Below are 10940 nucleotides of genomic sequence, written 5' to 3' on the forward strand. Positions count from 1 at the left end.
CTTTTGTTAGTTTTTCTCTTTATCAGAAATGAAGATACTCATCTGCTTCCTATTATATAAATACTTGTAGTTTGAAATAATAATATGTTTTGATATTTAACTACACATTAATATAATTACTTAACAATCCATTGATTCAGACATAGTGATTTTGTCTCAGGTGTGATTTCAGGGCACTGGTTTTATTTTTCTCTAATAACAGACCAAGGATCTCCAAAATAAAAATCTCAAAATTGAAATCATTTGTGTGAGGAGGATGATCTAACCTAGGAATATAGCTAAACTTTAAAGCACAGCCTAGCTCCCTAGGAGAATCTACTTATATTCATATACTAAAGAAACTAATTATAAATATTTTCTTGTTTAGTCACCACAGCAACAGTTTCAAAAAAACTCAGAAAAAATTGTTTTGCAGTTTAGCTTCCATTATTTTATATTAAAAGCAACAATCATATACTTAAATATTATTATAAGTCTAATATAGAATATTAGACTTTGAAATTGTTCATATTTTTAGCTGTTAGAAAAGCATTATTTAAATTCCATGTGTGTGTTATTGATATATTGTTTCTCACTTGAAGCCTTGTAGCTTGAAGAATCTCATCTCTTTTAGCCCTTTAGCACTATAATTTGCTGAAATTGCTCTTATCCTTGGGAAGATGCAAATAGTTGCCAATAAGAGATGGAGCTTGAGCTTGGCCTTGTAGGAAGAGATACAGTGTAGACGAAGGAGAGGAAGGCGGAGAGCATGACGCTGAAGCTGAGCAGGAACAGAATGTGATTAGCAACACATACATAAAGACAATGGGTAGACTTGTGTCTGGAAAAGAATCGTATGTTGCAAGATAGTAAGACTCTGGCTGGATAGGTAAGAAGGGACCAGACTGAAATCAATTTTTCCCTGTGGATTTATGAAAGGTACAGATTCTCCTCAACACTCCAAGGGAGTAGTTACAGCTGCTTTCTTTCATTGGCATTACTGAGGAAAACCTTCTTCTTCTGCAATTCTTTGCAAAACTTGAAAAAATGGCCTTATCTGAATCCCTAAAAGATTAGATGAATTTAATAGTTTAAGGCAACCTCCTCTAACTGCAATAATGGTGTGATTCACCCAGAAAAATCTTTACAAGCCAAGATTAAACAAAAGGCAACATGGGGCTAGAGAGAGAATAGGAGTTCAGTAAGGGTATGTACTGAATTAGATCCATGGCTGCTGTTTTCTCAATAATCAGTGAGATTAAATAACATATATACGGGTTATATGAAAGCAAAGAATTGGGAAATTCCATCAAAATCCCCACTTCTGAGGACAAAATTCTGGAGTATGTGTTTTTGTGATCCATCATTACAGTATCTTTAGAGAGCTTTACAGTTTATGTAGTGATATCACCAACGGCATGGCATTTAATGATCACCCCAGCTCTGACACAGGTAAGACAGCCCATAAAACAGAGAAGAGGGGCTCTGGGAGGCTGTGACCTGTCCAAGCCTAAAAGGCAAGTGCAGTTACTGAAGATCTACTGATTTCCAGAGAAATAAGCTCTCCAGCATAAAACAGTTAAGTGAAATTGATTTGATAGAAAAGCAGACACACTTTTAGCTTTAGCACAGAAGGCCCGCATGCTCTATTGCTCTAAGTGACTTTATGATACGTCTCACATTTCCACCTGTTACACTTCCTTCTGTGAATTTTACTAGTTTGCGATGTGGTGTCTCTCAATATTAATTCAATCTTAACCAGGCTAATGGGAGCGAGACAAACATGGGTAATTCTGGAGGAGAAGTTATTCAAAAGCCCAACTTTAAGCATAAATTCTAAACCATGGTATTCCTTTGTCCTTTAAAAGATGTCAAAAAATAACAAGTTACTTATTTTAATGATAAACTATTTGCCCCCCCTTCCCTCTGGCAAGGCTCCCATCAGAAGCCAGGACAGACACCAGACTGATCAGTAGGAAGCAGCTGAATCTCAAAGGTCCATAAACAGGATGTTAGCAGCAAAATAAGAAATGAGGAGTCATTCCAGCACACAGCGTACGCAACTTTTTATTTCTCCTTGAGAGTTATTTCTAGTGTTAGATCTTTTCTTCTTGAGCAGGAGCTATAAAAGTGGCAGAGGACTTATATATTTACATACATATGAATGTATATATATATGTGTGTGTGTGTGTGTGTGTATAGATACATACATATATATTTATCAATGATCTGGTTTCTTGATAGAGGATCAAAATATTTGTAATAATGCTTAGTATACCTCTCCTATAAAAGCCTACATAAAGTAACAATTCAATATTATTATGAGTAAAGTATGTTTATCTGAAGAATTGGATGAAGGCATAAAATTATAGGAAATACGTCATTCTAATCCAACCACTATATTTAATTATGAATACCTAAAGTGCAAGATTTATGTTGTTTCAAAATTTCACTCCTATAAATAGTGCCTTGATATCCTTAGGTTAGGGCCCTTGGCATGAGTTTTAAGGTCCTTCACATTCTGGTCTCTACTAATGGGCTCCAGCCTCGCCTTTCTCTCCTTCTTAGCTGCAAACAACGCTCCAGCCAAGGTGTGTTGTTACTCTCGTTAATTTCTGTTTCAGCAAGGGCCCTTCTACTGCAGATGGCACTGCCCTGAACACTTGGCTATCTACTCCGCCCCCCGGCCCCTATCCCTGTGACCGTAACTCCATGGCTGCCTCATGGGGCTACCAATTCCTCCTCTTTCCAGTGTCTGCTAAGATGGTACTTTTGGATAATTTTCCTTTTTATATGCTACTTTAGCAAAGAACTCCTTTCCTGTACTCTTTCATAATTCAAGATACCAAGTACATAAAGAGTTCCATTCACCATCACTCTGGAGCTCACTGTGAATTTCTCTTGTACGTCAGATGAGACATCAGCCCACTCAGGAGATGTGTGACGTTTAAAACAGAAAAAACAGGATTTAATTTTCAGAAGAGTTAGGATATTTCTTTGGGTTACTGAGCTTAGATAGAGAAGATGAATTGGTAAGTTTATTTTGGACTACTAAAGAAATAAAATAATATCTAAGGTTCTCTTTGCCAAAGGACAGAGAGCAGAAAAGAAAAGCACAATATTGCTCAAGAGACTGACTCACCAAATCTCAACCTGAGAATAGACTTAGAATCACCTTGGGTGACTGCAAATTTTCAATTGCCTGGGCCCCATCCCACAACAATCAGAATTTCTGGGAATTGACCAGAGCATCAGTGTTTTTAAAAAAGTTCTCATGTGATTTATAAGTACAGTCACAGTCGAGAATAATAAAAGTGTTATTAGTCACTGATTGTCCCAGGATTCTACAGATCAAAACCTGTCCTTTGAAATTCTGTCATTTCTTTCCTACAGCTTTTCTTCCCTCTGATAGCCATTATCTTTCCTTCCTTATCAGTAGCATTCATAGAAATTTGAAGTTTATGTTACACATGAACAGCATTTAAAATATTAAAGCAAATAATTGATTCTTCCAATATGCAAAGAAGCAGCAATAAAAATATCAAATCAATAAGAAAAAACATAATTCTGAATAAATAATCCAATAATCTTACCGAAAACTGTTCATATTGCTCACGGTCTATGCTTCTTGTACAAAAGATATCCCCCGTGTCTTTATCTATGAAGAACAAATTGAAGGGCTCTTTGTCCACCCCTGGCCCACTTATGGAGTAAAAGATGGTGTAGTTCTGTGCTGCATCAGATTGGACCTATAAAGTAAGTGACAGCTTAGAAAAAGGACAAATACGCCATAAGTATCTTCAACCCAATCTCTTGTGATGGTGTGTTTTCTTACTTGCCCTCTTTCCTATGCATCTGTTGTTCCTTTTCTCTGCTAATCTACTCACTTTCCCTCTTGGTTTTCAAATTCTTATTCCTATTCTACAATGTGCAAAGCCTCGATCTATCATCTTTTGATCCCAAATTCTGCCAAGTTATTGGCATGTTTATGGAAAAATCATGGTGTTGAATATACTTTTGCAATTCTTAGTCAACTATTCTTATTCTTATATAAAGTATATTAACAATTTCAGTGAATTCGAATTATTTGGAATGCAAAGTTCTGTGATCAAAAAAGTACAAAGAATGCAACTTTCCTTCCACAGTTAGTTCTTCAAGAATTGCAGAACTTCAAAGCTTGTTTATGTCTACATGCCAGCTATGTAACAGTGACACCACTTTCTTGGTAAACAGAAATAAGCGCCTTTTCTGTGAGGATAAATGTTAATTAAAAGGAGTATCAAATTACCCAAAATCTGTAGGCATGCCCTCTGTACATGAATGCTAAAGTCTGGTAGAGTGTTCAGGAGAGCCTGGATGAAGACCTAAGAGCATCAGAAACTCAAAATAGGAATATGTTTCTAGATGCGAGCTATGAATTCTGGAGGAAAGTGATCAAACCCGCAGGCTGTCTTCTGCAAGACCCTAGCTCTAGGGTATAGATGATACTTATCAGTACCAACAGGGGAAAGCCCCCATTCCATTCAAATGGAAAGTGCTGAAAACAAAGTGATTTTAACGTACAATGAAGCAAGATGACATGTACCTGTTGAACATGTTGTGGAAATGGACCTAGTGAATTCTCCATCAGCGAGCAGGGAATTGGAGCCCACCGTCTCTTGCTGCGCTTGAGAACTGTGTCTTTAGCAAGTCTCTTCTTAGGAAGCTGGATTTGATGAGAGATGAAGAAATACAGCATTGCCGATCATTCTAAGAGCTGTGACTGTCACATACACACCAACCAACATCAAGAAAACAAGTGTTGTAGATAACAGTATTGTGGACAAAACCCAAACCATATCTACACACACACACACACACACACACACACACACACACACACACACACACACGGGTAAGAACCAGTTTCACCTATTTCTTTATTAACCAGTTGATCAACCAGAACTTAATAGGGCATTGATAAAAGATGTCATCTTGAAAGAATAAACCCCCTAAAAATAGATAATGTACTAACAAATATTTAAGAACTGGTTCCATTCCTCTAGGAGGGGACAACTGGAATTTGTTAAAACACTGGTTAGTGTGCCGTGCATTTGTAACCTACATAAAGACACAGGTCGGCACTTGTTCAGGTATATTTTATTTTATGTGATGCGGAGACTTTACAGTTTGGATGCAAAATGATGTTTGGAAAGTCTTCTCCTAAATGTGTAATATATGTAATGCATATGAAAATGTAAGCATATTCTAAACTTGAGAAACTCTTGTAATTGACAGGAGTTTAGCTGGGAAAGTCTCTCATAGATCGAATCGTTTGTTGATAAGTTATTTCATGAGACCAAATTCATCATGCAGAGTCTGCCTAAAGTGAGACGTATGGGATTCCAGGAGCCCTCTCTCTTTCCCTCCCTGATCGCCACCACGCACGCAAGCCAATGGCCTGGGCACACGGCCTGGCCATACTCCATGCTCTGAAGAGGGCGACCGCACAGAATTTTCTACTCAGATGCGAACAAGCTCTGGGCAATCTCTTCTCTTCAGTAATGAGAGACTCAAAACCACAGTTACTTGGGAAAGAGCCACTCGGGGTGGAGCCCTGCGCCCTCCGCCTGCCCTTGTTCACTGAGCTCAGGCCCACCCCTCCCGCGGCCTTCGGGGTGGGCGTCCGTTTTGGGGTAACTCCTCAACGCTCAGGGGCTCTGACTGTGCGTCCTGGCAACAGTTGTTCCTTTTTACACCATTTTGTGAGGAACTGTAACACTTGTTAGAAGAGTCCATGTCTGTGTTGACTGCAGGGGATGGACAAACAGGGGAGCATTCAAAACGATGATTTTAGCAACGAATAAAGTATATGAAATGAAGGACTCTTTTCGGCAGGTTATTATGCTCAAGTCTGCCTAATATACCTTCTTCTCTCTTGCTTCCAGTACAGTTTCTATCTCTTTCTGGTCCTGCTTCTGGCTGTCAGAAAGCAAAATGGAGAAACTCTTCCTTTCAGACGACAGAGTGAGATCACGTGTTGCGTAAATAGAGCCATCTTCTAGAACTCTGAAGTCGGGATCACTTGACAGGATCAGGCTGGCCGACGGGAGACACGCCTTCAGATTCGCTGCAGGGGAGAATTGCACAGTCATTTGTAAGATAAAGCAAGAATAGAACAAGTTTTACAGGAGTGACAACCGTGAATTGTGCAGGAGAAGCGGAAAAGAGGGTGGTTACACCAGGAATGTGTTGAGTACCTGCTATTCTAAAATTTAGGGGCCCTGAAAATTAAATAAATTTATGGAGTCAAAACCCACTCCTTTCATCATAAATTAATTTATGAATAGACCTAAAATACTTTCTTAGTGTCACTGGATTTACTGTTTCTATCTTAACTCTTATGTATGGGTTTGTACATATATACACAAATTCGTTCTTTTCTGCAACATGTAGTATAACTATGACATCAGAAGATTTTGAATTTGATTGCAATAATCTTTAGTAGTTAAAACTGTTTAGCAAAAAAAAGAAGAAAACTGGTCTATACTTTGATAATACTTAGTATTACCATAGTATTGTGGTTACCATCAAAACATTTCCTTTACAGATTCATATTTAACATGTTTTGCATATTTATTATGTGTCTTCAGAGTCAACACTATATCTTAACAATGTTTTTAAAAGATACAAGGAAGGGACTGATTTAAAACCTCAAAGCACTGGGCTAAGTCTGTCCTGGGGAAGGAGCCCACTTCTGCATGAAGGTGTATTTTTCTAAATGTAAACTTAAGGCCACTGAAAAACCTTATGAAAGGAATGTTACTCTTGGGCTTGGAAAAATCAGCCTGTGCTTCAAGGATGGCAGTGAAAGGAAGACACTGAAATTTTATTTGACTTTCACAAGCTGTCGTATGAAATACACCACATAAATTCTGGGTGGATACTTGCTCACAGGAATCAACCTCAAGCCCAAATTCTATTTCAAAACATTTAAATTTTGACAAACCTGTTTTGTATGTAATCAGTTGAAGAGTATTGGAATTTTGGCAGCAGATTAGTCAATATGAATTAAAATACGTTTCGAGTTTTGGTGACTTACTGTATTTGAACTGAGCTAAGCTAATTGAGCCCTCTGATGTTTGCTCATTTTTCTGGCAAGAAAAGTATATAACTAACTTGGTATTTTAATCGTCTCTAACCACTACCGGAAAACAAATAGTCCACCTTTCATTTGATGTCAATTTCAATGCCAAGTAGCTACTTTATGGCTTTTATCCCAAATTTACAAGAGCAGCTTGAAGCTAAATGTAGAAGCTGAAACTATGAAATTCTTAGAAATGGTTCTCACCTTTGCCTACAAGTGTGTCAGCCTGAAGATGAGAAGGAACTTGAAGAGAAATTTTCTCACAAGCATCACAAAATAACAGTAAAACCTCAAGAAAAAAAGAAAAAAACAGGAATTATATTTGGTCACAAACTTTTACAATGCAGTTTTGTGCTACTGATAAAAAGATTTCAATTTCCAAAACAAACTAATCTTCTAGTCCTTCAATATTTGTCAAATTTTTTTAAAAGGAAAGTAGCTGTAAGGGCACCACAGTCATTTAGCATCAATGAAAAAATTAAAGTGGTGAACAGTTCTTAAAACCTAAATCACATTGCATAATTTCAAGAAAATGTATTACAAACCATTGTTTTTATATAGGGGTTATCTTCTCTAAGGTCATTATATATGTCATTCTGATTTTTTAGCATAAAGTACTTAACTCTGGAATGTAATAATCACATATTTGTACACAAATCATTTTCACAGCCCCAAACAATTTGGGTACAGTTGATTAAGTCTAGGAAATATCTGAAGATTTTTTAACCTCAAAAGAACCAATGCTCACAAATAGTCACTGATCTCAAATCACTCCTTGGACTGGCTTAGCATAAACTTCAAAGTTTCAATGATTTCAAATTAAAAAAGTAGACTAAAAAGAAACATATTTCAAAATACAGAAAACAGCTTTCGACAGGGGAAACATTTTTAATTAAATTCAAGGCACAACTATTATTTTAAAAAGCTTGGCAGTTCAAGGAAAGAAGACAGAAGCTACCTGAAAAAGAAAAACTATCAGTTTAAAAGTCTCTATAAGTGCAAACATATTTTGCTTCTTTTTTGGCATTTTCCATTTATTTCCTTCCTCTTCTTTTTATCAAAATGACTGCTTTTTGATTATTTAAATGTGAAATAAAGTAGAGCTAGATTTCCCCAAAACAGGTTAATGTTATGATTAATTTTTCTCTGAGGACATATTACTAACTAGGGGACCCATTACTTGGGGGAAGGAAAGACAGAATTTTCAGCCATAATATGGGGCTACACTTCTTTTCCAACTCAAGTCTGTGTATATATTGTATCAACCTATTTAAATAATTTGTAATTTTACAAAAACTCTTTTAGGTGGATAATATCAAAAGCTGGAATTTAAAAGTTACATATGTATTCAGTTTTAATTTAAATAACCTCTTCTTAAACCATAAGTCATTTTATTTATTTGACTTTCTTAAATGTTCATTCCTAGTGCAAAGGAATGAACTAACATATCTAAATAACCTTCTGAGCATAAAGAATTTTACTAGTAATGGTCTAAATACATGATGTGGAAAGAGAATTGTGCCATTGGATATATACACGCACACACATGTATGTGTATATACATATACATATAGGTACACATACATTATTCTCAGAGGATACACCCACATCCCACATTCCCACTCCCCACACCCATCTTCTTCCTTCCTGTGCCAGGACCTCCACTTCATTGGTTTGTCTCTGCAGGTAGAACCAATGGAGGTTTCCAGAAATACTGCTTCAGTTCTTCAGGTTAAATCAGCAGCTGGGTGATTGGGAGGGAGTTGGAGCCCGACACCCTTTTAGTCATTCTGGCAATCAAGGACGGATGGAAAGGGGGTTCACCAAAGGGTGGGCAGAGCAGAGACCAGAAGCAAAAAAACCAGAGTGACTCCTTTGGAAAGCTTCCATCTCATTTTACCTAAGACGAACGCAAGATGGTCTCTGAGTATTTTTCCCTCAGGCAGTAACACGATGAGAATGTGACCACCAACCCCACACCATATATTATTTATATGAAGAAAACATTTATTCCCTTATGGTAAAATCTTTAAATTCTGAAAATATAATTTGAAAAAATAAAAAAGGACTCTCACAGCTCAGAAATGCCAGATGGAGCTCTGGGGTGATTCCCCTCACCCCACCAAAGAAAAATTACCACCTGAGTACACAGTTACACAGCTATTAAAAATGTATGTGGAGGCCAAACTAATGGTATTTTTTCAATGGCTGTGCCATTTTCCTTTACCGTTTTTTCTCAAGTTGAGCCCCTTGCATGAACTAGGAGTTTTGCCCTTCTTTTAGCTCCTCATGTGTAAAATTAAGAAAGTCCTGGATAATTCCCATCATTACCCAGAATCCTTTCTCCTCTTGCAGTTCAGTGAAACTAAGCAGGTCCCATAACTACAGTTTATTCAATGACTAGTAGCAAAATCAGCCTTAGAACCATTCTGGCCAAATGCCTCAGTAAGGAATGCATCCCACTACTCCTAAGAAAACAGCCCAGCACGACTGAACTGGGATTCCCTTGCCGGCTTTGGCCTCCTGGCCCCGGGCATCTGGAGGGTAAGCAGGACGCTGCTCTCGCGGGTCACAAGTCCCTCCATCTCCCTGGGGATTTTCTCAGATCTGTTTTTGTTTCCCCTGTGTATCTTCTCTGCCTTCCACTCCCACTCCTACCCTCTTCAAGCCCAAACTGGAGAGAGGAAGCACGTAGAAACATGCCTGACTTGCCTGAGCTGCTGGCTGTTACTCACCAGGAGAGAGAAGAGGAGCTGCTTACAGAAGATGCTCCCAGGGGCAGCGGCCACAGCAGCCATCAGGAGTGGTCCCAATGGCCAGGGATGGTGACTGGGCACTAGGCAGCTCGGGCTCACGGGTGACCTCAGCAGACACCCCGACGGCTGGCCCCGTGTGGGGTTCCTTCTGCCGCCGTGGCGCAGGAAGCAAGTGAGACAACGACAGGAGGGGCAGGAGACCAGCTTTCCTCCTGGTCCCGGGTCAGTCCTCCTCCTTCCGATTCTATTGCCTCTGAATGTAAAGAGGTTTTCCTACAAGTGGGGAGGGTGGGGTACAAAACATCCCCAAACCCAGTCACTAGCTCCTCCTCACAGCTTTCAAAACTTCTCCTGCCACTAGCACATGGACAGCAGCAAGAGGGAACGCCCTGCATCCTCAGCCCTCCGCCCACCCCCCCAGGTGGATGCTCTGAAGTCCTCCCCACTCATTATGCACTCCCACACCCCCCTCCTTTGTGGCCTTATTAACCTGTCCTGCCCCTGGGTACAAACGTAAATTGTGCGTGAACTCCATGCAGGGAAGTGATGCCTCCTCAGCTGCTATTGGCACATGAGGAGACACCTGCCTGTGTGATCACATCCATCAGAAGCTATCTCCCCATCTAAGCGTTTAGGTGTAGCCTGTCGCCCAAGAGCTGCCATACTGCCAGATCTCAGCTCCACTCCACAGCAGCAACTTTATGGACCATAGTGTCCACTCCCCATCATTGTCCACGGTGGTTGATCCTCTAGGTGTCACAAGAAACTTACCAGAGGCCTCATGACAGTAAGAGAATAAAGAAAGACCTGGGTTATAATTTTCTTATTGCATTCTTTCTGTTACTTAGGGTATTTTTTTACCTTTTTTGGAGAACAACTATCATCTGAGACAATTCTCTTTAAAAGCGCTCCATTCCATTACATGCATATCCCAGCCAGAAAGTGCAGTATTCTGTCGAATTCAGTGTTTGACTGAACTAATGACCCTTGCGGCGAAGACTTCAGCCCCGTTTCTCCCGGCACAGCTCTGCATGTCTGCTCTCAGCCGCACACAATGGCAGTGATGGAAGTTAGGAAAG

The 10940-nt window shown here is 39.2% G+C and overlaps 1 protein-coding gene across 2 annotated transcripts in view; it reads right to left on the reverse strand.

The window, feature by feature from the left end:
- The window catches only part of DSC1 (desmocollin 1), a 29103-nt gene extending 18919 nt beyond the window's left edge, over positions 1-10184 (reverse strand). The window contains exons 1-5 of one of the 2 annotated variants that reach the window (XM_017656713.3): positions 9841-10184; positions 7310-7394; positions 5886-6088; positions 4565-4684; positions 3573-3728 (exon numbers count right to left, since the gene is read on the reverse strand). In XM_017656713.3, the coding sequence (XP_017512202.2) occupies positions 3573-3728; positions 4565-4684; positions 5886-6088; positions 7310-7394; positions 9841-9903 (627 nt within the window). In that variant the 5' untranslated portion in view covers positions 9904-10184. The remainder of the gene's footprint in view (positions 1-3572; positions 3729-4564; positions 4685-5885; positions 6089-7309; positions 7395-9840) is intronic. The other variant, XM_017656714.3, reaches the window with a different exon arrangement.
- Between the last annotated feature and the right edge of the window lie 756 nt (positions 10185-10940).

The sequence above is a fragment of the Manis javanica genome, chromosome 9, assembly GCF_040802235.1.
Source record: "Manis javanica isolate MJ-LG chromosome 9, MJ_LKY, whole genome shotgun sequence".
Lineage (NCBI taxonomy): Eukaryota > Metazoa > Chordata > Mammalia > Pholidota > Manidae > Manis > Manis javanica.